The following is a 26,698-nucleotide window of genomic DNA, read 5'->3' as shown; positions in this document are numbered from 1 at the left end:
TACACTTCCTGTTACTTCCTTTTACTTGAGCCTTTGATGATATAATCTTGACTCTAATACTTTTCCGTGTCTTGCTGTCCTCGGTGCAGCGTTTCTTCACTCTAGCTGAGTTGGAGTGTGGTTCTCGTCATGGGGGAGCTGTTCAGGAGCGAGGAGATGACCCTGGCCCAGCTCTTTCTCCAGTCAGAGGCAGCCTACTGCTGCGTCAGCGAGCTGGGAGAACTAGGCATGGTCCAGTTTAGAGACGTACGTATGAATGTTCTCATGCTACGCCACTTCTCTGAAGGCAGAAATAATCTCACTGATCAAATTTAAGCCTGTGTAAACGGCGAGCGTTCAGAGATGACATGTTTCCTGTCTTTCGTGTGACATCACACATGTACAAGTGATAGTAATGAATTAAAATGTTGTCAAAATCTTCTTTTGCCCTCTTTTTTCCACGCACAGCTGAATCCGGACGTCAACGTTTTCCAGCGCAAGTTTGTGAATGAAGTGAGGAGATGTGAGGAGATGGACAGGAAACTAAGTAAGTAATGAGAGGAATGAACACTCAGGCCCAGCCAGAGGCACAGTGCACCTCTACCCATGATCCAGTTGAACATTTTTCAGAATAACAGGGGTGTCGACAGGCAATATGTCACCATTAGCCCAACCATTGTATAATATTTGTGCACATGTCTATTCTCTTCTGTTCATGTTGTTTAATTTCATCTGGTCTGGAACATTTGGAGGAACCTGATTTTCCTCTGGTAAGGTATCGAATGATGGATTGTCTCTGCTGAACAGGGTTTGTGGAGAAGGAGATTAAGAAAGCGAGCATCCCAACTGTGGACACTGGAGAAAATCCAGAGGTGCCTTTTCCCAGGGACATGATTGATCTAGAGGTAACCAATCTGCTGTCTGTAATCATTATCACTTATCAACAATCACATGTCAGGGATCACTGATGATAAATACACAGTTGTTAGATATATCATGAGTGTACCCATTCATACTGATTTGGTGGAAAGACAGAAAAAATTTCAAGGTAAACTGTCATATTTCACGAACACTCAGCATCACCCACAGTATGAGAAGGTGTGTGACGAGGTCAGGCCAAGGCACATCATGCCCCTTCTCAGGGCTGTGAATAGCTGAAGCACAAGTGCTACCTGAAGTGTCCAGAATAGGCTTACGTCTTACACATCAAAAGAACTAGAGTGAATTTGAAGAAGGGGATAATTCAAGAATGGAAATTTTTTTGTGTACTCCACCTCATCAGCTCTGTAAACTACATACAGTTAGATAGATTTTCACTTGGATTGTCTGAAAATGCCATCAAACCTCTCACAACTGAGGGATGCAAATACGACAATCCACCATCCCAAATTCAAAACTGTAAACGATTGTTGCTTTTGTCAGTGTTTGTGTCTGATTGCTGCATGTTGATAGGAGCTTTGGAAAATACCTACCATGCCTTCTTTAAAATCAGACATCACCTTAATGCCTAAACCTTGTAAAAGCAGTCTCTCGTAAATGCGTCCATAACAGTGAGCGTCTCTTGATTGTGACTGGCAGGCCACCTTTGAGAAGCTGGAGAACGAACTGAAGGAGATCAACACCAACCAGGAAGCGCTGAAGAAGAACTTTCTAGAGCTGACAGAGCTCAAACACATACTCCGTCGAACGCAGCAGTTCTTTGATGAGGTTTGCTCATTTCAGCCTCTCAGAAATACACACACCCAGAGGCACAAGAGGTGATGTGTATGCCTCTGGAAGTCAAGTAACTGAGATCTTCCTAATGTCTTTACAGATGGAGGATCCCAACCTGCTGGAGGAGTCATCAGCCCTGATGGAGGGCAGTGAAGGGGGCCGCGGGGCCCCGCTCAGACTGGGGTAAAGCACGAGGACTGCATCAGATTCTCTAAAACACGTTCTCCAGTTGTGCAATAATGAAGCAGTCATCTGAACTGCACATGAATACATAGTTTGGTGGGCAGCAGGCTTCAAATAAAGACATTTGTAGTCGTTTGTAGTTTTATATGTTTTTTTCTTTGCTTTCTCTCACAACGTAAAGAAAAAAGTTCAGTGTTGCCTTGATAGCTGGTAGCTTCACAAGTAAACTAGTTAGCTAGCCTGCTGACTGAGGACGATTAATGTCGGGAATGAGCATTAAAAGTTGTCATTGCCGTTTATATATCAGTATTTTTGACATGAAAACTTTGTGCCACTCAAAAGGCTGACTATGAACATGACTTGTGTCGTCTTATGTGCTGTCTGCTCTGAGCACTTGCTTGTTTTGTCTGTAGGTTCGTGGCTGGAGTGATCAGCAGGGAGAGGATTCCAACCTTTGAGAGGATGCTGTGGAGGGTGTGTCGCGGTAACGTCTTCTTAAGGAAAGCAGAGATCGAGGACCCTCTGGAGGACCCCACCACGGTCAGTACGCACAGCACGCAATCACAGGGTCTAGTAAAGAAACCTATTCTGAAGGAAAAGCCCAAAGAAGCATTAAAAAAACAGTCAGACCCATTTATAACACAGAATAATTAATATATTTACATTTTAGAAACTCATCTGTGTGCTGTGTGTGTGAGTGTAGGTTTCCTAACAACTTCTTCTCTTTCCAACAGGGAGACCAAGTCCACAAATCAGTGTTCATTATCTTCTTTCAAGGTGACCAGCTGAAGAACAGGGTGAAGAAGATCTGTGAGGGGTGGGTATTACTGAGGAAGACGCCATTATCACATCACGCAGACGGTCGCTATCACTGAGTGCCACATCAGGCTTTCCTTTCATCCCCAATAACTCTTCAAGACAGCCGGCACTTTGGAGCAGTTTTACTTTGTCTGGTGTAGCAGCTCACCACAAAACGTTCCTGCATGACATTGTCTCTCTTGGAGAGTGTGACACCTCGCATCTACTTTTCTTCTCTTGACAGTCGCCGTGATGCGTGTCGAGGTGACTGTCCAATCAGTGTGACCGCTACGTGCATGTTGCATTGCATGCATTTTGGAAATTGAGAAAATGTGGATCCAGTTTATAAAAATTAGGGTTTTCCCGGCGTTAAAAGCACTTTTTTCACAGTGCCAAAGCTCAATGGACAGGAAAAAGCTATGCTGTTGTGTATTGGTAGTATGGTAAAATGCTAGGCGATGGTAAACTATTGAGAGCGTGACGTTATATGGGAAAGACAGGTTTGAACTTTTTGAATAGAAATGTGCATGCAGCATTTTCTGTTAAGCTGTCACTCGCAAGTCCCCAACTTTATATACGTGCAGTCCTAAATCACTGCAGTACCTTTTTAAAAATCTGCACTATTTGAGCAACATTTTCTCGCTGTTTTTCAACTAATCCATGCAAGACCTGCACATGTGTGCATCAGAAACATGAGACAGGAAGAAGGAAGCAGGATGGAAACAAGGAGAAGGTACAGCGTGTGTTAAATGCTGTGAGTTGACTCTGTTGGTGGGTGTTTCTCCAGGTTCCGTGCCTCACTTTACCCATGTCCAGAGACCCCACAGGAGAGGAAGGAGATGCTCGCTGGAGTCAACAGCCGCATCGATGACCTCCAGATGGTATGTTTGTCACTCTAATGGACCTTTAGCTCTCTCATTAGTAGCATTGCACACATTAAAGAAAAGAACAGAGGAAAATAGAGTAAGGTGAGGTTCCAGAGAGGGGGTTGACCTTGGAGTGACATTACCATAGCATTACCATTATTCCTTTTTTAATCGAATACTTTCAAAGGGTCTTTGTACTCATTGTTACACTGCAGCTCACTGAACAACAAGAAATTAATCAGAAACTTTGCAGAACAGGATGTTTGTGTTCAGGCTCCTGCTCGCTTTTCCTTTCTAAAATTTATTTCCAATCAAATTACAAAAGCTCTCACAGTGTAGGCGAGTGTTTTCTTGTGCATTAGTTCTCATCTGTGAAAGACCTTTGTCCTGTCTCATAGTGTTGTGATTCCCAACACTTTGCCCATATTAAGCCTGGAAAAAAACCTGGTTTTGCTTGAGAGGTCTGCTCTAATCTGAACCTGCCAGCCACATACAATGTGTTGCACTCCTCTACAATAGAGCGTTTGAGTCAGGTTGACATAGAAAATCACTTTCTGTGCATGAGCGTGACTCGAGTCTGGGAGCCAGCACAGTCAGATCAGTCCAGTTGACCCATTTGTCAACATGTTTACATCACAAATAATGCACATTCTGTATTAACTCACATTATGTTCACATCACAAAACGATGACAATAAGCAACACGTGTAGTCTCAAAGGTGACTGGATATACGCCAAAACCATTCAAACCAACCAAGACCCAGCCTTGACCAGATCTACATCCTAAAACAAATACGTCCACACTGCTACTGTAGGTGTTGAACCAAACTGAGGACCACCGTCAGCGAGTGCTGCAGGCTGCCTCCAAGACCATGCGGGTGTGGTTCATCAAGGTGAGGAAGATGAAGGCCATCTACCACACGCTCAATCTTTGCAACATCGACGTCACCCAGAAGTGTCTGATTGCTGAGGTGTGGTGCCCCGTCTCCGACTTGGATTCCATCCAGTTCGCTTTGCGCAGAGGGACGGTGAGGTTTCGCTTGTTTATTTGTTAGTTTATTTACACTGATCACATGATGATAATTACAGATTTTGAGGTCTTAGGACGAAATGTTTTTTTCAAGCAGCTTAGTAAGAGAGTGACTATTTCAATTTGAAAATTTTAATCTTATATTTTGATCTTGGCTGGCTTTTAAACCAACAATTTTACTTCTACCTGAGTTAATTGTTCACTGAGCTCTGAGTGTGATATTATAAACCACTCACACTGTCATGCTTTGGCTGTTTGCGTTCTGTCAGTACATACACAGGTCACTGATGCTGGAGAAGTATCAGCATGCAGCCGAACATACCGAGTCTCTGCTGGTGTTTAGCTGTGTTAAAGTTTGGAGATTTGAATTTTCCTCACTTCTCCTATTAGGAAATATAAGCTGTAATGATCCTACAGCTGTTGTGCATATTCAGTCCACATTTTGCAAGAGGATAAAACTGCATTTGTTACAGCAACTGCAGTTTCCACATAATTGTGGTAACAGCATCTCCTCAGCGTGCCCCCCCACACACACACTCACACTGAAGTTATTATGTTGCCTTTATGAGTTCCCACTTGCTAAACTGTAATATGATCACACCAAAAACAATCACAGTATCGACAGCAGTCGTATAATATTCAGAGCTATCACTGCAGAAAAATGAGTAACGTTTCAAACTGCTAATTACAAGAGACAAAGACAAATCAAACACCAAACACATGCATAGAGAATTTCAATTGGACTTCAAACCTGACATGATTTTTCTTTAAGTAATGAGGTTTTGTGGGGGGGCTCTGTAAGTCATCTGTAAGTCACCCCTAGTGTGGCTAATAAGTGGGGGCTTTACCTGACAGGAGAGGAGCGGCTCGACAGTGCCGTCCATCCTCAACAGGATGCAGACCAAGCAAACTCCACCGACCTTCAACAAGACCAACAAGTTCACATCAGGCTTCCAGAACATCGTTGACGCCTATGGTATTGGGAACTACCGGGAAATCAACCCAGGTCAGACAAGAATTTATATTTATCTATATTTGAATTAATTACTCATCGTATTGTTTCATATTTTGATTAATGGTCACCAGAAACTGTAATAGTTCAGCAGACAATAAGTGGTCAGGTGGTCCTTAATTGATTTCAGCAGCAGGGAAAACCAGGTCTACCAGGAAAGTACTGCAGCGTTCTACAACTGCTGCTACATATTTCAGCATTATTTAGAATTCCTGTTATATGTTGGTTTCCCTGCCATTACAAGGCTTAGGTTTAACACTCAAGCCAAATGAATGTAAAATCAATGTGGAGGCAATTAAAACTACATAATTGACTTTTTCCAAGATCTGATGGTTGTAGTTGGTGCACAGTGGATTTCTTTAGCAAATTACCTTTAAGGTTCTTCGGCTGTCGTTTAGGAATTATCAGCTCTTGCTTTTCCAGATATGGTGAGCATAACAGTCCAAACTGATGTACAATTGCATATTTTTTTATCGAAAAATGTAAAAAAAATTTAGGGGCAATGCCACTATTTGCTAATCCTTTTTGACATGTACAAATAGACAACATATCTAATGTTTGACCTCATCAACTTCACTGATTTTTTGGAAGTAGATTCTTACTCTGAATCTGATGCAGCAACACGTTTCAAACTAGTTGAGACAGGAGCAGCTAAAGACTGGGAAAGTTGTGGAACGCTCCAAAAACACCTGTTTGGAACATTCCACAGGTGAACAGGTTGATTGATAACAGGTGATGGTGTCATTGTAGGGGATTCAGGACACAACACAGCACCACACCACAGCTCTCTTTGGATCTCTTTTCTTAGACTGAATGAGTCTGTAATGACACAGCATGCGACAGGGATGGCGTCAGTTCACTCCCTCTTCACAGACTACTGGTGATACATAAAATAATGCAAAACAAAAAGTAAGAGAAGTTGGCTCTGCCTCACATGTGTAATCCATCACAGTGTGAACACAGTGGCTCTACATGTGTGAACACACAACATTAGAAAAGCAACAGTGCCCCTCACATTCATTCTATACAAATACCACAGGAAAAAATACATTACCCATAATGCTTATCTGTCTTACATCAACCTGTCAGAACACGGTCACAGTACTGTTCATTAAATATTGGAATGAAATTTAGCTGCAGAATACACCTAATCCATAAATATTAAACAAAGTTATAAAAGTTATAATAAAAGTTATTATAAAAAAATAATCTGTCCAACCTGTTCATGCTTAAAATTCAGTCGTTTGCCAGAGAGTACGCACATGAGAGGCGGTGTCCTTGATCTGAGCTTGAGCCTCTTTGTTTCATGCTCCCCTCCTGTTTTACAGCTCCGTACACCATCATTACGTTCCCCTTCCTGTTTGCGGTGATGTTTGGTGACATGGGTCACGGCGTGCTGATGACCTGCGCTGCCCTCTACCTAGTCATCCGAGAGAGTCGCCTCCTCTCCCAGAAGAGTGACAACGAGGTACAGCAAGACGTACACAAGTAATAAAGTAACTAAAGGCTTTGCAGTTCAGGGCCGGCTGTGGCTCAGGAGAGAGCGGGTTCTCCACCAATCAGAAGCTCAGTTGTCCTTTGGCCAGATACTGAAGCCCAGCCTGCTTCTGATGCTGTGTCATCTTTGTGTGAATGGGTGAATGTGGCATGTGCTGTAAAGCCATTTGAGTGGTCAAAGTAGATTATAAAACCACTATTTAAAAGCAGTCCGTTTCCCATTCAAGCTTACAGTACATATATCAGAAACACATGACATATGTTGTTATGTGTCTCTGTAGATGTTCAACATGGTGTTTGCTGGTCGGTACATCATTCTGCTGATGGGGATCTTCTCCATCTACACCGGCGTCATTTACAACGACTGCTTCTCCAAGTCACTCAACATGTTCGGCTCTGGATGGAGCGTCAGGCCCATGTTTGGCCAGAAAGGAGCCAACTGGTCGTAAGTCAGCCTCCAACTCTGCTTGGACCGATCATGTCTGAGGTGTTCCACATCCCATATCTAGTTTCTTAAATCAGTAGAGGAAGTTGAGCGTCACACCTCATTTTTGTATTTTTGTAAATATTTCCCAAAAAATTATCAAGGAATAGTTTAAACTTTTCAAAAGTAAAAGTTGAAGTACTTATGTATTAGAAATAAAAGTAAGTGCCCCCCTGACTGTTATACTATTACATGTTATATCATTTTATTATCATTATTCATCATGTTAAATTATTTTAGATAGGATTAGGTTATTTTTTCCATTAATTTATTGATACATTTTGAACCATGATTATCCATTTATTCAGTATATTTAGTATATAGGAAACTGACCAAAGCATTTTAGATATTGTCAGGAAATGACATTTTGCATGACCTTTAAGGAGCCCTCTCACAGCAGTCAGATCCATTCAGGTATTATCCACGTCCTCTCAGTTCTGTCGTCACACAACACACTGAGAGTCATGTGGTTTTATTTTACTACTGTCCTGAATGGGTTGATTCACGTACTAAAATATACTTCTGTTCTCTCTAAAACCCACAGCATGTAAACAACCTGCTGCATTTCACTGCATTCATTTGTTTCCTGCTGGTCTGTCCTAGGTTTGAGACGCTGGATGGAAATGCAGTTCTACAGTTAGACCCTGCAGTTCCTGGTGTATTCAACGGGCCTTATCCACTCGGAATTGACCCGGTAAAACCTCTACATTCACTACAACACCTAATATTAACAGCTGGCAGTTATTTATTCTGGTTAGAATTACAGTGCAAACATTACCTCTGGCTTTTAAAGGGATGGGGCTGGAAATATTCTGTATTTTCTTATAGCACTGTTCGAGGAAAAGGTCCAAACTAACAATGAATGTATCGTACTAACAAGGATTATGAGTGTAATTCTGATTTATCTTCTCCCTCTGTGCTGTAGAGCTCCTGTAGAAACACATCAGTGAGCCACACTGTTGCACTGGGTCACATGTTCTTTCATCACTGTAAACACACACACAGTCGTTAATTAATCCGCCACTGAAAATAGTCCCCAACAAATGCATTCCTTTCTGTTTGAGTAATGTTTGTTAAGAACTACAGTGACCACTTGTTTTAGGATGTTACTAATGGACTAAATGACCAATAGAATTACCACAAAGGCATAAATAATAGAGAGTTTCCAGTGTATTTGGTTTACATTAGTGCACCTCTATGCAAAAAAGAAAGATAAGGAAGAATCACGCCTTGGTAGGTCTCAGACATTTGACTCTGTTGTGTCATCTCTGCAGATCTGGAACGTTGCCACCAACAAGCTGACCTTCCTAAACTCATTCAAGATGAAGATGTCTGTGATCCTGGGCGTCATCCACATGCTGTTTGGAGTGTCTCTCAGTCTGTTCAACCACCTGTAAGTGATCCGCTGATCATCAGTGCTGAAAATTGAGGCCTGAACATTTGGGTGTCGTTATATAGTCACTGCAGTCATTATATCTCTTAATTAGGCATGTCATACATGGACATTTTCAAAATAACTTAGCTTCATTTTTTTTTTATGTGTTTACATTTTGGAAGCAACAAATGCCACACTCGATTCTCCGTCACCAGCGATGGTGTTAACTGACCCCACTGCACTGCAGGTACTTCAAGAAGCCACTGAACATCTTCCTGGGCTTCATCCCGGAGATCGTCTTCATGTCGAGCCTGTTTGGCTACCTCGTCCTGTTGGTCTTCTACAAGTGGACGGCCTACGACGCCTACACCTCCAAGGACGCTCCCAGCCTTCTCATCCACTTCATCAACATGTGTCTGTTCAACTACAATGACCCCACGAACAAGCCCCTCTACGCGGGACAGGTGCTCCCTCCCTCATCCACCCCTCTGCCTCTCCCAGCTTCCTCCCCTCCCCTCATTCTTTAGTATGGTTGAACCCTACTATAGAGGTGCACAGCAGCTAATATCAGACAAACCAACAACAGTAATGAGGTATTCTTTATTTTGTTCTGGTCAGAGGTTAGTCTCAGCTACGGAGCAGCAGCACTGGACCTGGTACTGATCTGGGGTCATACTTCTGTAGGTGTTGCTCTTGCCGACATGCGACATCCAGTTCAAAGACAGTCTTTCACACTACTGTAGTAACATTTACTCTGCAAGCCGGAGATACAGTGTAAACACATAGTCTTAGGACAATAATGTGTTTTTCATTTTTTGGCTCTGCTCTAAACTTAGCATAGCTGTGGACTGAATCAGTTCCTGATACATCTGATAAATCTGTTAGACCCATTGATCAGCATATGACTATAGTTCGATGAAAGCGACAACCAACAGCTACAGGAGAGCAAAGCAAAGCTCGTATTTTGTCGATGAGCTTTATGTAGAAAATCAGCTGTGGTTTTTTTTTTGCTGCTCCAGCAGCGACGGTTAAGACTGAGTTGGGCCTCACAGAGATCTGTTCAGGGAATTAGTATCTTCTATCACCCACACCTTGTTAACCTCTCTCTGTTTGAATCTGTAGATGGGGATCCAGGTTTTGTTGGTGCTGATTGCCCTTGCATGTGTACCCTGTATGCTGATTGTGAAAACTATGGTGCTTCGGCGTCAGCACCTGTGGAGAAAGCACCTGGTATGTGACTCTGACCCCACCTATAACCTTACTGCCACCATTGATGAATAACAATTATAACCTTTGGTATGACTTTTTTTTTTTTCAATCCTATTCTGCCATTCATTTCAACGCACCTTGTATTGTGTAATGTGTTTGGTTGTGTTACCATGAAAAATGCTTAAAGCCTGCCTTGGAAACGCTCATATATTGGTGGGAAATGTATTAGTAGTACTTTACAGAATGAGGGCACCCTGACAGCTGATCATTTGCTTGTGTATTCCTGTTCTACATCTGTATTTGGCGAGTATCCAAAACACTACATATCCAACTAAAATTGATAAAGCAGCCTGTAGCTCTCATAGCTCTCACTGGTGGTCTTAAACCTCAAAGAAATGCAGTCTCATCAGAAGACATGAATATTATGTCTTCGAAGCTTTCTGTGGCTTACATCCACAGCCCTCGATAAAGTTATATTAACGTTAGCTCTTTATAGATGCTGGTGTGCTACATGCAAGCATTTGTAGTGTGTCCCAGGCATTTTGTTAACACTCTTTTGTCTAATTTTCAGTGGGACTGAAGGTGGTTTTAGTCCATAAATCTGAACTTTAACATGCTGCTTCCAACAGGCAAAGCCAACCAGCTTCTCAGTAAGATGGTGGTTGGTGCAGAATGTTGTTCTAAAGGTGTACTAGAAAATGTAGTTTTCACCTCTTTTTTGTTGAGCTTTAACTCAACCAGTGAGATTATTTTGCCCTTTATGAATGGCTGGTGACCCCAATCAAATACTGTAATACTGGTTTAGTCTATAAAAATAATATTTCATGAGCCAAGATTTCAGTAGCTTACTATATCTTTGAGCAATTACATTCTTTGCTACCTTTTATTTACTAAGCGTCATGTTTCACAAGTGGTGGATGCATTTCATTTTGGAATGAAAGCCTCCACCTTCTGTGCTGGGTGCCCTGTTTCACTGACAAAAATGAAGGAAATAAAGGAGAAAGCGTTGAACCTAAGGCTTGCTTTAAGCTAGACACAGCTCTTGTGGCTTTTGTATCTAGTCCCAGAAGAGGGAAGAAACCCCTGCAGAGAATCTAAAGCAGTCTTTAGAGCAAACAGGCGTGTCCTCATCATGCACCGGACTCACCCAACAGGGCACGCAGAAGTTCGGAGGGGTGCGGGTGGGCAACGGGCCCACGGAGGACGAGGCTGGCATCATGGACCACGACCAGCTCTCCCAGCACTCAGAGGAAGGAGATGAGGTGAGCCCATGGAATATCAGAACACCACTGATTTAAATACCATCCTCTTCCCAACCTTGATTTTTTTTTTGACAATTTAAATTGTTTTTAGTAGGATTATTGCCCTAATGTGCTCTCACTATTATATATGGACTATTCTCTCTGTGTGGTACAGATGAAGGGGGTCACTGAGATAATACAAGATTTTTACTTCATGTTCTTAAAATGAACAAATTAGTTGTCCATTAAGAATTAAACTGGACCAGTTCAGCTTTAGAAATCAATTTTTAAAGCTGTTTGTTATAAACTAATAAGATCTGCTGCCTGTCATTATTCAGACGGGTTATTTTGCTTTTCTGTGTGCCAAAACACATGAAAAACATACCTAAAGACACCCTCTTCCTCATCATTAGCCTTTCCCTCCAGTGCCTTTTAGCGGTTGTTTTCCGCAGGACTTCAACACATGACTGTTAAATTTTGTCTCTGGACTAGATATAGACACTAAAGATTCATTGTAATTTTCAAACTTCAGAGGAACTATGTGGTGCAGGCAGTTCCCATAAAACCCAGAAAACAACAAAACCAGACAGGACTGTGACAGGACCATGACAGTACTCCCCTTTAAGGGAAGGCTCGCAGACATCCTTTCAAAAGTCCACGATGAGCCAGGTGGGTGTGGGTGCAGGGGGTGTAGAGGAGGGATTCAGGCGCAAGAATGAGGGCCAATCAAGGGTGGAGATGGGGACAACAGGTTGGTGGAGCCAGGGCAGAACCGAAAGGCAAAATAGATCAGGCGGGCGACCAAGAGGCAGGGCCGAGGGGCAGAGGAGGTGTGGAGAATGACCAGGAAGGAAGGCACAGCCACTCTGAAGGATGGGCAAGAGGATGGCCAGACATTCAAAGTGGCTCAGGACGATGACCAGGAGGCTAGACAGATGTGCGGAACTGATGGTGAAGGTGCAATGGGAAGGAGGCCGACGACAGGGCTGGAAGCCAGCCTGCCCGAGGAGCCAGGGAAACAGGAGGCTGAAGAAACACAACCACAGGAGACTCCTGCAGCTCAGGAGAAGGTGTTGGCCAGAACGCCAACTGGGAACCTGGAGCTGGATTCAATCAGGCCACCAATAGGGACCAAGGAGCAGCCAGGATCTGGCACTGGCAGGAGTCTAGCAGGCTGGCAGCTAGCTAACTCAGAAGCTGGAAGCAGGCTAGCAGGCCAGATGCTAACTGACTGAGGTGGTAGCTGGAGGCTAGCAGGCCCAGCATTAGCTGTCAGGGATGCAGGCTGGTTGCTAGCAGGCCAGGGTGTAGAGTGGAAGCTGGCTCCTTGTGGACAGACCAAAAACCTAACTATGGACTCATCATCAGGATCATTAGGACGGATGAAAGGCTGGAAAACATGTCGTGGTCCTGAGTGGTCAAGTCATTCTGCCCCAAAGAGCAGAGCAGGACCGAAATGCGGGAGACAAAAGGCAAGCAGGATCAGATGCTGAACTCTACTGAAAATAAGAAAAACGGAAACACAGGAACAGGCAAACTGACTCACAAGACTGAACTGAAAACTAAACTGAAAAACAAACTAAAGTGATGAGGTGGGCGCAGTTGTTGAGGTGAGGGCAGTGAGGTGAACGAAACAGGAGAACAAGGAGCTGATTGGCTGGGGAAAACACTGTGGGAGCCGGACAGAGCAGGCACCGATGCAGGTCAGGTGAGGGGAGAGAGTGTGGAGGGAAGCAGACAACAGAAACCCAGAAAACAGCAAAACCAGGCAGGACTGTTACACAGTCCTGTCACACAACAGCCTAGAGAGAGAAAGGCAGGCAGGCATGGACCGGAGCAGATAAGAGATGGAATTTCCATTTCAGAAACATAAACAGCGAGGTGGTTTTCATGAGAACCAGCGAGTGGAATTTCTGAAAGTACCACCCACCCTGTTTTTTTCTATCTGTGACTCAGAGGTATGGTGTCTCCTAGGTCTCCTGAATAATAAATCTGAGTGTTTATGGTGTGATAACATATTGCATAACAGTAAAGTAATACGACTGCATTTTGTCATCATTATTCCAAGTGTATGATAATCCACAAAGGCATGACTTATCACCACGGTCATGGAATTTAATACTGCGTAATATTGAGAGCAGCAACTGACTGTAAGAATCAGTCCAGAAAACCTCCTGAATACTACAGAAATGTTAACATCCAGGTACATTGATAAATACAGGTATATCTTTCCTCCGTCTGTCTTGTTAGGGGTGGCCGATATGACTTTACTTTTCACTTTTTTCATGTGTGTGTTTTATGGTGTCATGGCGCTACTCTTTTCATTGTATTGGCAATGAAAAGGAATATGCTATTTGCAACACATGGCACAAATGGTTGCAACAGTCAGCAAGAGAAAGACAGAAATGTCTAAAATTACATCTGAAAATAATGAAAACACAGTCCAACCTGAGCCCAAATCTTTACCCTTTGACCCCTTAAATCTGGTTTGGATCAGGTTCCAGAAATCTATAAAAGTCAAGTGAAAGTGAAATAAACAATGCAAAACAATGATCCAAAAATAGTTGGAACCCTCTGGAGCAATGATGTTCCTGAACTCTGCCACTAACCTTTGACCTTTGCTTACTTTCAAGCACTCAGAGGAAGAGCCGGTAAGAACCTCAGTTTGGTGTCTTCTTGCATGTCTGGATGCTGTCTTGCCTGCTGTTTTTGTGCCTTCAGTGATGTTTCTTTCTGTCTTTGAACTGCGGTTGATCTGTGTAAACCTCCTGTACCTCTTTACTGTCCTCCTCACAGTGCCAGGCACGGTGATGTATGTGATCGTAAAGGTGTGTGTTTGTCTCTGGGACAAACACTCTGCAGGCCATTTCGTCAGACACTCATTATGAACTCAACATGTTTTACAAATGCAGAAAAATGCAACAGCTCTGTTTGTTTCCAGCGCAGTTTTTCATTGGTAGTTGGAAGATTCTTCTTGTGATCAGTATCATCTGTTGAACAAGGCAGAGTATGTTCAGTAAGTCTGCTAGGATCAAGAAAATGGCTCCGTTTTGAAACTCTCTTGACTTTTTAGCAAATGTCTTCATCTGCAAATGAAAATAAGATTGCAAGACTTAATGACTTGTTAAGTTTGATATTTTTGTAATGTACCCTTGAATAGAGCTGATGCCGAGACCGCTGAAGTAAGTATGAGCACTTTTGAGAAGTGCAAATCAAGGTTTAGTGCCAGTCCATAGTGCCTAGCACAGACGAAACACTTACCATTAAATATTCTGTTGTGTTGTGCCAGGATCATACCACAGAATATTGTTGCCTTCTGAGATGGTCACTGTGTCAGATTAGGCAATCATAAGGAGTGTTTCTGTCCACCTGTTTTTGTACAGATTTTAAATTTGCATCAGGTGGAAAATGTTTTGTGTGTAATACATAAAACAAACAGAAATGCCATATTTCCGTCTCATATTCTACATGGTTTTCCATCGTTTGATGTTTCACTGATGCCTGTTTAATCACATCATCTCATTGTGACCTCTTCTTCTGCAATGGTCCAAGTAAAAAAAAATCACTCAACTGACCGAAACAAGCTCAAGTTAAAACACCCATGAAGCAGAATCTGCACGCACAAGACTGAGACAAATGCCCACAAGACCAAGATCAGTCAGAGTTCAATCAATCATGAGACAGAGACAAGTGTGGGTAATACACACAGAGACGAGTACAACAGCTCTGCTCTTGACATATTATCTCATTTCTGAACTGAAAATCAGTCTGAAAGTAGTTTGTGGATGCTTAAAACTGTCTTTTGCTTTTTGTCGATCGACAGGTCCATCGTTGATCTTAATTACTGTAAACTTGTGAAATCACATGACTCCCCTCAGCTGAAATGTTTGGTCACAACAGCTCAAGTCAGAGCCACTGATGTATTTTGCCGTTATGGCATGTTAACCCGTGTTGTTTTCATTAGACCCTTTGAATGGGAACAATGAGTGCTACTTCCATGAACTCTATGTCACGGATCCAAGGACAAAAGAGAAGCATGGAAAGAGGAAGCCAGAGCAGCGCAAAGCCAAACCCAACAACGGCAACATTAAGCAATAGACCCCCATGTTTCCCCCTCCCTGCCCACTCGCACACAGGAAAGGATAGTCTTGCTCCAGGAAGGAGAGAATGGAGGAACTCTGTTGGCTTTCCACTACACAAACTGGGGAAAAAAGAAGAAACAAACTCAAATAAGCCAAACGTCTTTGCTCTTTGTGTTCTACATAATCAGAGGTAAAGGCTCAGGCAGGGGTCAAAGGGCACACTCATTAAAATGATTAGTCATTTCCACTGTTCGTGCCAAACTGACAGTACAGGAGTTCAGGTCTTTGAAAGTGAGGTTCTATGAGGTACATATGCTTCATCAGTGTATTATCTACAATAAATGGCACCCCCAGTTTGGAGAAGCAGACAGAAGAACCAGCACAAGCTGAGCAAAGTACTGCTGTGAACAGGGTCAAAAGCAAATCTGGAAAACTAAATCAGGATTCTGTCATCTCAATCAAAGAGCAAGAATTAGAGGTCCCATGTTCAGACTGAGAGAAACTCATTCGGACCTTCATTTGCTGCCTGGTTGACTATTATAATGTCAAAAAGACCATAAGATAAGTTCAGCTCACTGAGAACCCTGCTGCCAGAGTTCTAACAAGAGCACATGATCCTGATCTTAAATCCTACACTGGCTTCCAGTTACTTCTAGAAAACAGGATTTTAAAGTGTTGCTGCTAGTTTATGAATCACTCAGTGCCAGACTATATATCTGATCTCCTTGAAGAATAAAAACTCAGTAGGGCCTTTAGATGTGAGTAAGAACCAAACATGCTGAAGCTGCTTTTACCTACTATGCTGCCCATCGATGTGACCATCAACTGCTGTTCTCCTGGACCTCTGATTGACTGGTTTCTCTACTGCACCTTTACATTTGTTCCATTCCAGGCAGCTTTTTTAAATTGTCCTTTTTCTGTGTCTATTTGAGTATGTATTTTCTTGCTTATTGTTTTGAATGCCATTCTAGTACTTTTCTTTGCCTACATAAAGTACTTTGAATTGCCTTTGTGTTTGAAATGTGCAGTATAAATAAAGCCTCCTCTGCTTTATGGAGGTTCAATAAATGACCATGGAGATTTCAGATGTACCTGCTCATTACAAAACAAGCATTAGCACACTGACACAGCGATGCACTGCATCCCGAGCAACTTGGGTCAGTGTCTCGGACATGTAGCTGAGGCCAGGGATCGAACCACCAACCTTCTGATAGGTGGACAATCCTGAGCCACAGCCATCCTGTTGATGGCAGGATACATGAAAGAGTAGTGCTTTCCCCTCATTACCACTACTGAAGTGCCCTTGAGCTGTGGTGATTACGCTACATGTACACGTGGGTTACTACAGTGTATGTGTTACATGTATTGGGTGATTGCCTGCTTAACCTGGTTTTGTTGAGTAACCTGGTTTCTTGTTTGCCCTTAAAGGTACTGAGTGATACCTCTCTGGTTAAGTAAAGGTTAAAGAGTTGCAATGAGTTAATTGTGTTGCGCTAGCTCTGTCCTATAACGACACTGGAGCCGTTCCTTCTTGCTCCCAATAAAACAGTTCAATGCCACCAGATGTAAAAAGAAAACGTACCATAACCAACTAAATGTCTCGTCTTTCCGCCACAGTTTGACTTTGGTGACGTAGCTGTCCACCAGGCCATCCACACCATAGAGTACTGTCTGGGATGCATCTCCAACACAGCTTCCTATCTGCGCCTCTGGGCCCTCAGCCTGGCTCATGCACGTGAGTAAAAGCATGCATACACACACACTCACACAAACATGTATAGTTTGATGATACATATTCTCCTAGCATCATTTAAAAAGGCTGTGGATAAACTTCCCTTTCTCTACCTTATATAACTGTGAACAGTTCAGTCAATTCAGTGATACTGAATTCAAATGTGCCTGATATTTTGGTGCCAACCTTGTCATCACTGTTTGTGCAGAGCTGTCAGAGGTGCTGTGGTCCATGGTGATGCACCTGGGTCTGTCCTCCCGGAGTGGCGGCGGGTTCTTCGGCCTGTCCATCATCTTCTCTGCCTTTGCCACCCTCACTGTTGCCATCCTGCTCATCATGGAGGGGCTGTCAGCCTTCCTGCATGCCCTGCGTCTGCACTGGTTAGACACACACACACACACACATTTTTATGATGTATAAATATGAAATACTCACACACATACAGCCTACATGCATGTTACTAAATGCACAGTGTATGTGCACATTTTCAAGGTGAGCAGATGCACCCATGTGCACACGCATCACTCTCAGTAAATACTCTCACATGCCGACACAGTGAATCCCACATTGATAGAAAACATACACCCAGCGAGCTGTCATTGTTCACCTCTTGAACCAAGTATATCTGCCAAAGCTGCAGTTTTACATGCACATGAGGAATGCTAACGACATGAAACATTCCTGACCGAAGGCGGTTTACCAAACTGTGAGCCTACAGGGCTCCAGATGAACTCACACCCTCCAGCTCCATCGCCTCCTAGCACCACCTTAACCCCACTGATCCAGCGTGTGCCAGTTTAAACTGCACCGACACACAGGGAAGTCAAACATTTTGGAATACAGGACATTATCTAGCGTAGGCAAGTCATGGATTGCCCTGAAACAGGACCACACCTATGTGATCACCATTGTGAAATACAGCCTCTTGGTAAAAACGTATGTATTAGCAGGTATTAGGAGTAATTATAACTTGTGAGCAGGTACTGTGACAGCTGTAATCATGAATCTTATTAATGGCTGTATTGTAACAGAAAGGATTCTCAGTAACAGTGTTTTGAGATGAGGACACAGATGGAGTACTGCAGAGAAATAAACAGAGAGGGAACTATATGGGGATCAGTAAATAAACTTAAACTTAAACTTACCATTACCATAATGTTTTATATATCACGTAAGTTGAAGCAGAGTTTACTGCTGGCTGATCAAAATACAAAGTGATATATTAGACCTTTCCTTTGCCTGGCACTGACGCATTTCTGTCTGTCTATCAGACAGAGCAGAGATTAGCAGGTGCTCCCTTCTGCATCTATTTTCTTTAATAGTCCAGACCTGGTTCTTGCTATGAACGCAGAGCCTTACGTCATGATAAGCGAAGAGACGGAGAGAATTTCTCATGTGTTTTTGTTGGAGAGAGGTGTGATTTTAATACTGGACTGCTGCAGTCAGGGCTGATTGTTATAAGAAGGTTTAAGCAGGAGTCAGGACTGTCTGTTGTTCTGTAAACTGGTGGAAAATGATCTGACCACCTTTCAAATATGAGCACAGCTGTCTTTTATCCAGACTGTGTTGTTCTTCCAAGAAACCTACAGCATGTGTTGTATAGTCCAATCTGTCTGCCGTACACATGGGCGGGCTCTGCCTTCCAGGTTGGAGTTCATGTTGTACAAAGCTCTGCTATGGAAGCGATGAAGTCAGCTGAGTTGAACCAGAGACAATATTAACACAGCCTAGAATGGGGAAGATGAAAAATCTGCAGGCTGACACCAGAACGAACAATGAAGCTTTGATCAACATGTTAGCTGCTGCTGAACCTTAATTTATGAGAGATCACACAAGTGGAAGCACCAGAAAGATCTCTCGCACCTTTAAGAAATGACAGGTATCTGTAGACGCTGCCCTCAGCTCCTGTCCCCTGAGGTGAAGCCACACTGTCTTTACAGAATCAAGCTCAATGCTTCAGCCATTACAAAGTGGCTCCATCAACGATCTTTTCTCCCATAAGTGAATGCAGAAGCTGCCAGTGGCCCACAGAACGAGGCTGTGGTTATACTGTGGTCTCACTGGGCAGCTGCCGGGCTCCAGTCTGTGTTACTGCATGAATGTGACGCTCTTTGTTAATAAAGCAGCAGGGTGTCGGCTCAACAGGCCTCCACTAAGGTTAAAAAGAGTGGTGGAGTATTTTTCACAGAGGTGAGCGAATAGTCGTATTCAAAGTAAAGGGCAGTCAACCTGGACCCTCGGCTCTGCGTCCACTCTTCACACACACATGCTGATGAGTTATGTGCTCAAACACACACACACGCAGACACACACACACAGAGCGCGGTGGACTGGAGTGTACATTAGGTACGAACATTTTTTCCAGCTCCGCAGCTGCGTGGAGAGGCAGATGAGAGGATCTCTCATTTCTTTCCTCTTTTTAAGTGTTGCCCTCTCACAGCTCTGTCAGGCCAAATACTTGCCACGGCTGGGAGACATTCCTGGGCACTCCCCTCGCTGGCTGAGGCCAGGAAGCAGCAGGAACTGAAAATCCACTCTTAATGTTTTCCTCGTAAATGAAGACATCAGAGCTTGTCGGGATTTGGGAATTACAGTGTCCTGACTGTGGATGCAAGTAGATTTAGTGTGCTAAGGAAAATTCTGGAAATATGGTGCTCTACAGAGACCTCAAAGAAAGAAATATGTAACTAAATATATTACTAAATGAGCGGCGCTGTCATTTTCTGTACATGAATCAGAAATTAAAGTGCAGTTCACCAGTAGAAAAAGCCTGCAAGTTTGTCTTACAACCTGTAGCTGCCATAGTGTTGTTATATCCCCAAAGTTCATTGTCAGTCTGCCATGAATGCGATTGTTCCTGAATGAGCAGGCATTACAGCTGAGATTTGGTTCAGCAGTAGACATGCAGTATGAGTTAATTTAAACACAAGATACTTGTGCTCAAAAAGAGGATTCATTCTCAGTGAAGAACCTTGGAGCTCTAATCTGCCTCTATACCTGCCAAAGAGCAGTGATTCCTAACACGTCTCTGGGGGTCATCAGGTGGAAACCTCCCTTCAACAGTGTTTCGCCTACTTAGTCCCACTACACCTCCAGGAGGTTAGGCAGTGAACTCCGGCGTCCCAGAGTCACCCCCCCTAGTGCCAGTTCACACTGCTCCTACACAATCCAAACAGCACCGCCACGTTCAACTGACCCAGAGATGCTCCAGGTAGTGGCCAGTACCGATGCTACCATTTAACTATTGCTAATGCTACTGCTAACCGCTAGGAAGAACAGAAGAAGACAATACAGTTCCGATGCTACCATTTAGCTAATGTTATGTGCTAACCGCTACCTGCTAAGAGGAACAGAAGAAGACAATAACGCTAGATTCACCTATACTGTCACCTATACTAACTGCTAAGATACTATCATACTCTCACCGCTTTAGCTATTGTTAGCTGCTACAATGCTACCACAGGCCTAGATGCCACATGTAACTGCCGATTGCCACACTACCATCATCTACCCCTGCCTCTCACCAACTGCACCAAGAAAAAGCGGGGTGGGAATACAAACCCTGGTTCGGGTAGGGGATAGAAAATAAAGAGGTAGAGTCAAAAGATGAAAGTAGGGATTGGATACAGACCCTTGTTCGGGTAGGGGGTGGAAAATTTAGAAGGTGCTGAAGGTGGAGGCCTAAACCACAGACTAGATTTAACAGCCTCTTCTAACATTTCCTTCAAGAAGCAGCAAACCCTACCATTTCCTTCAAAAAGCAAACAGAGCAGGAAAACAAACCCTAACATTTCCTTCAAGAAGCAGACAAAACAGGAAAACAACCAAAAAGATCAAAAAACAAGCCAACTCTGTGTCTTACCACGCAAACTCACCTGAACAGGCCGCATGGTCCCAAAGAGAGACTCTAGCTGGCCACACCCCCACCTTATCTAAACTTCCTGGTTCTCTTCCTATTGGCAGAGCGAGAAGATGGGGCGGGGAAAGCAGAGCAGAGGAGAGGTGTCTTGTTCAGACTTTAACCTCTTCTCTTGCCGGGTTAGGCATGCATGTCCTCTGCCTGCCCCCCCACTGTCCCTATTTCACCCCCCAACTACTATTATTTCTCCTGATCCATATCCACTGACTAGACCTAGCAGCCTCATCTGACATCTCCCTCACTGTCTTTCTTTTTTTTTTTTTGCCCATGCACTCCCAGCTCCCTCAACAGTGAAACAGCTGACCCTGCAACAAAACCTCTACACCCCACTTCAACCGGACAGACCCTGGTCTTCCATCCCCTCTGCTCAGATTCTGTCTTTAAATCTGCATACTTAGTCTTCTTCCTTTCATAAGCTGCCTCCACTGAATTTTCCCAAGGGACTGTTAACTCAATAAAATACACAGTCTTTTTACTCATGGACCATAAGACAATGTCTGGCCTCAGATTACTATAAACTATTTCCTGGGGCACAACTAGCTGTCCTCCCAAGTCGACCTGCATTTGCCAATCATCAGCCCCTACCAGGCAGCCACCTCCCTGCTTTCTCCCTGACTTAGCAGCTCTATTTTTCTCCCCCTCTCGAACAAACTGCACATCTAACCTCTCCTTTCTAGAACTTCCAGAATTCACCTGCTTCCTTCTCTCCTCAATGCCTGCGGCTAAGCTTCTCAGCACCTGATTATGCCGCCATGTATACCGGCCTTGTGATAAGCTAATTCTACAACCTGACAAAATGTGCTTTAAACTTGCTGTACCTGAGCAGAGTGGGCACGATTGATCGCCCTGTACCCAGAGACTTAGGTTCTGCGGGGTAGGCAACACATCGTATGTCGCCCCTATCAGAAATTTAATACGGCCTTCCTCCATATTCCACAGGTCCCTCCAACTAAGTTTCCTCTTCTCAACACCTTCCCAATTCAACCATTGTCCCTGTTTGGCTTGACCAACTGCTTTTGCCCCTCTTAACAACTCCTCCTGCCTACGCACCTGTTCCACTACAAGCTTTCTTTTCTCCTTTAGACCTGCTTTATTCCACACTGGTTTGCCTGGGCCAAGCCCCAAGCCTCCCCGGCCAAATTGAACATTTCCTACTATTTCTGCATGCCTAAGAGCTGCCTCTGCCTCCTGCACTGCTGCCCTTGGGTTCCATTTCCTCCCCCCAGAAGGATTCGGAACCACATTGCTAACTAACATGTCCTTACTCCCAGATAATAAAAGTTCTGTCCTAACCTTAGTGCATTTAAACTCCTCTGTTAGACTGGATACTGGCAGCTGAAGCATTCCTTTCCCATACAAAGCTACATTGCTTAAGCACCTGGGAGCACCCAACCATTTTCTAATATAAGAGCTAACTAGCCTTTCCATTCTCTCTGCTACAGATAATGGGACTTCATATACTGACATTGGCCACATTAACCTAGGATACAAGCCAAACTGCAAGCACCACAACCTCAGTTTTCCTGGGAGCCCTGATTTATCTATTCTCTCCAGCCCTTCTGCAACATCCTTTATAAATTGCACAACCTGTTCAACATCATTCAGGTCCACATTGTACCACCGTCCTAGACTCTTAACTGATTTCTCCCTAATTGTTGGGATTTCCTCACCATCTATAGCAAACTTTCTATCACTTACTTTCCCTCTGTATATTGAAATACTCCTTGACTTACTAGGCTTAATCTTCATACTAGCCCACTTGAGATTCTGATTGACTTTATCTAACAACCTGGGAGGAGGTGTCAGTAACAGACTGATCTGCTCTCAGCAGCCATGTTTGGCAGTCTGACCCTGTGCAGACCACAAGGCTGACTCTCACAATTCATTTCTCCATACTGTTGTCATGTCTGTGTGTGTAAATGAAGCAACAAAGTGAAGAGTTTAAGGACTCGAACAGGCGAAGCTCTTCTCTTACTCTTATTAGCTTACTGCAAGAAAGCATTGTAGTCACCACGAGCTCATTGGTTCTGAGCTTCAGGTGATTGTTGTTGCTCCATGTGATGAAGCTCTGTATCAGTCCTCTGTGCTCCTCAGCAGGTTTCTCATTGGACATTATTCACTGGAATCAATTTCGCCAAAAAGGACACAATTCTTTTTATTAATTTCCTTCAAAGTTTCACATGGTTGTAAATGCAACTTGACTGTTTGATGGAGGCGTACAGGCAGTAATTCCAGTTAAAACTCCTACTAGCCTTTGTATTTGGCAATAATGACTGTTATGTTATACATGTTGGTAATCCTCATAAATACCCTCAGTTTCTAATGATTTACCAAGTTTACAGTTCCAAATGTTAAAAACACTTTGAAGGATTTGTATTAGTAAGTGGTAAATGGATGGATTGTGCTTCAATCCGAGTGATCAGACTGTCCAAATCTGTAAAAAGGGCAGATTTGCTTCTAACTGATCAATTAAGTTTATATATAAATATAATTTGTGATTTATTAACCATATTCAAAACCCTTAGTTACAACTCTCATAAACCCTTTATCCAGGGTGCCTTACTAGAGAGTGCCACTTTTGGAAATTCCTACATCAGCAGCAGAAAATCATACATCAGCCCCTCATTGTCATGCACTGCTCACAACACGGACACTGTTGTAATTATTGTGTTGATTTTGAGACATTTTCAGCCCGGCTGAGCACAGAATAATTCCACTGTTGTGTGGGAGGATTTCACTCACTTTATTGGAATGTGCCCTGCCTTAAAGACACAACAGCCAAATGAATTTTATCATCCTTGGTTGTCTTCAATCTGACAGGAATAAGATGAAAACCACTAACGGTGCAAACTGCACTTCAGCAGAGCTCATAAAGCCTCCTGGTTCCTACTTTAAGGATTGGAGGTGTGTTTGTGTCTTGCTGTGTCTTTGTTTTGACTGGAATGAGGGCCCGAGTGCTGTGCTCACCTCTCCAGCTACCAGGCCACACTCGGTACTGACTGGTCTGAGCTGGATTTACAAGCCAGGTCCCCTCGGACTGAACTGTTGAACTATTCATCTCAGCCAGGATGCCGCCTGCTTTCGAGCACTCTTGTCTTTTCTTTTCACATTTAAGTTGTTTATCCTTTGTCACAAGCAGCATCTATGACAACCAGTCATCTTATGATGATTTACAATTGAGCAATAAACATTTTTGAGAGAAAGTCACATCATCTCCATAAATTTTGATCATATATATACAGAGCTATACATATAGAGAGATGGTGCCGCATGAGTGGCAGCTTGCTATAGCAGCTCCAACCGCTTTTCTTTGTTTTAGTGTTTCCTTGTGTTTACCAAATTCCTTCAGCTGGGGATGAATAAAGTTGATTTTATCTTATCTTATCGTATCTTATCTTATCTTATCTTATCTTATTGTATCGTATCTTATCTTATCTTATCTTATCTTATCTTATCTTATCTTAGTACATTTTCTAATATTAAACTCATCTACAAATGCTGACATAATCAGGCCTCACAGCTGCTCAGTGACCATGTGCTTCACTGGTGCACATGTAAACAGGAAAACTGTCAGGGTTGTGTTCAAACCCTGCCTGCTCTCTCACCTACACACACCTGGCTGATTACTGCATGGAGTGGGTGTGGCTGTCGCTTTTCAGTAGAGAAAATGACGGCTCACTAAGAGTTTAAAGACCAACTTCCTGCTACTTCTACCGGCCTCTAGACCTCAACAATGTTGAGTTGTAATAAACTGAAATGATCCTTTAATGTTCTGCCCATGCAGCATGGACCACCTTCTGCCATATATATTATGTAGAAATAATGTATGGGTTTGTGAAGTGTAGGTTTTTCCATGGAATGACATACTGTGTAGTTAGAAGGCCATGATTCAAAGTTTGAGATGTTTGTAATATGACTGCACTGAATGATTCCTCCATTTTTTAAATTTTCATGTAGTTCTCTTATGAACTGCAATATATCGAGTCAGTGTATGGATCAAATGCAACTTGTTTTCTTACTTCCTGACCATGAACCAGTTTTATCAGAGTAGAGAACAGAGCTGTTCTTTGGAAAGTCACCAAAGTTGTCCATCGCAGCCTCCCAGTTCCAACAGTAATAAGCAGGAAGATTTCTGATACTGTTCAACATCCAGACGTTTTACTCATGTGAATGCTTGTTTGTTCTATGTTTACCTGGTGGAGTAATAAGGGTCAAATATGTTGGCCTTTGTGGGAATTATATCAGAAGCTTACAGTCATTTTATCACCATGTACTGTATTTTATTAACTGACAGTGTTTGTCCTCCTTTTCCAGGGTGGAGTTTCAGAACAAGTTCTACTCCGGCCAAGGCTTCAAGTTTGTCCCCTTCTCGTTTGAGAGCATCCTGGAAGGACGATTTGACGAGTGATCGGGCCACAGCCAGCAGGGCTCGCAGCCTTCCCTCCGCTCTGTGTATGTGTTTTTGTGTCTGTGCATGAGACCAAACGCAGCCCTCTTCCACCCTCTAGTGGTCATATGTGAATTCTTATTGTGTATATGAGTTATAACGTAGTCCTCGTAAAGGGTGTTTTCAATGCACATGTGTAAAGCTGTGGCTTGCTGCGGGACCATCAATGTGCTCAGCACTCAGTATGTTCACCCCTGCTGTAGTAACATCTCTCCAGCTTCCTTCTAAGATATCAATTGTCAAATATATTTGGGGTATTTGTGTCCTTACAGATGAATCCCATTTGTAGGCAGAAGTAGACAAGTCACCATTCTGCCACAGCTGTTACCTACAAACAGTCAATGGATGGTTAAGTGTCGTTTTTGCCATGAAATGACATAATATGGGGTTGAACTCCATGATTCAACATTTGCCAATGTTTGTAGCATGACTGCAAAGCAATATGATTCCTCTCAGTGTTTGATCAGTACTCCCAGAAGTCACATTTGCCACTTCCATTTAATTTCAATGTGAAAGAATCAATGTATGGATGTATCGATGGATGTGTTGGATTGTTATTATCTGACCATGACCCAGTGTTGTACTGAGAAGAAAACAAAGCTGTCCATGATGAGATGAAGACATGCTGTCCTTTGTGCTGTGATGTGTATCTTCCCTGTGCTCATTCTCTGTGAATTGTTGTTGTAAACCAGCTGAAGAAGTGAACTGATGCAGTGAATCTAAAATATCCCAGTTAACTGTGTGGCATCACTTCCAGGTGCTTCAGATGTTGGAAATATCAATCATGAAAACAATCTGATATAACTTTGCTCATCCATTGTTTTTGCAAACTGTGCACTTGTTTTTCAACATATCTTAGCTTTAATTTAGAAATCAGCTAACCCTAACCCATCTGGTCACCACACCTGTTAAGGGTTGAACATGTGGAAGTGTGCTGTCCTGCACTGAAACATCTGTTCAAGCCCAGGCACAGTTTAGATTCACAGTGACAATGAAGTGAGGCTGATCATTTCAGTCATTGTGTCAGCTTCAGAAAATGCTTCAGTTAACTTTCATTTGCAGTGTGTAAGCTTCAGAAGAAAAGAGTCTGTAAACCACACATGCAGCTGTCGTCTGTCACTGACTGGTGATA

General features: G+C 43.1%; 1 protein-coding gene across 4 annotated transcripts; it reads left to right on the top strand.

Annotated features, from left to right (window-relative positions):
• The first annotated feature begins 126 nt into the window (after positions 1–126).
• atp6v0a1b (ATPase H+ transporting V0 subunit a1b) lies at positions 127–26,698 on the top strand. 4 transcript variants are annotated; one of them, XM_041962024.1, is made up of 21 exons: positions 127–246; positions 448–526; positions 787–884; positions 1,558–1,686; positions 1,793–1,875; positions 2,289–2,415; positions 2,610–2,692; positions 3,461–3,554; positions 4,354–4,566; positions 5,424–5,574; positions 6,909–7,048; positions 7,359–7,522; positions 8,165–8,255; positions 8,836–8,954; positions 9,184–9,400; positions 10,059–10,166; positions 11,300–11,407; positions 14,020–14,037; positions 17,086–17,203; positions 17,409–17,580; positions 25,434–26,698. In XM_041962024.1, the coding sequence occupies exons 1-21, from the start codon at positions 130–132 to the stop codon at positions 25,525–25,527; spliced, it is 2,523 nt and encodes an 840-aa protein (XP_041817958.1). In that variant the 5' UTR covers positions 127–129; the 3' UTR covers positions 25,528–26,698. The 4 variants fall into 4 exon arrangements, with proteins under 4 accessions (XP_041817958.1, XP_041817956.1, XP_041817959.1 ...); XM_041962022.1 differs by having other exon boundaries at positions 11,207–11,407; XM_041962025.1 differs by lacking the exon at positions 14,020–14,037.

The sequence above is a fragment of the Chelmon rostratus genome, chromosome 21 (genome assembly GCF_017976325.1).
Source record: "Chelmon rostratus isolate fCheRos1 chromosome 21, fCheRos1.pri, whole genome shotgun sequence".
NCBI classification, from domain to species: Eukaryota; Metazoa; Chordata; class Actinopteri; order Chaetodontiformes; family Chaetodontidae; genus Chelmon; species Chelmon rostratus.
This window is presented reverse-complemented; position numbering and strand designations above follow the sequence as displayed.

Coding starts and splice junctions, on each gene's coding strand:
- atp6v0a1b (XM_041962022.1), top strand. CDS start 130: ATGGGGGAGCTGTTCAGGAGCGAGGAGATGACCCTGGCCCAGCTCTTT. Junction 4,567..5,423: donor TCGCTTTGCGCAGAGGGACG/GTGAGGTTTCGC, acceptor TTTACCTGACAG/GAGAGGAGCGGCTCGACAGT. Junction 8,955..9,183: donor CTCAGTCTGTTCAACCACCT/GTAAGTGATCCG, acceptor ACTGCACTGCAG/GTACTTCAAGAAGCCACTGA.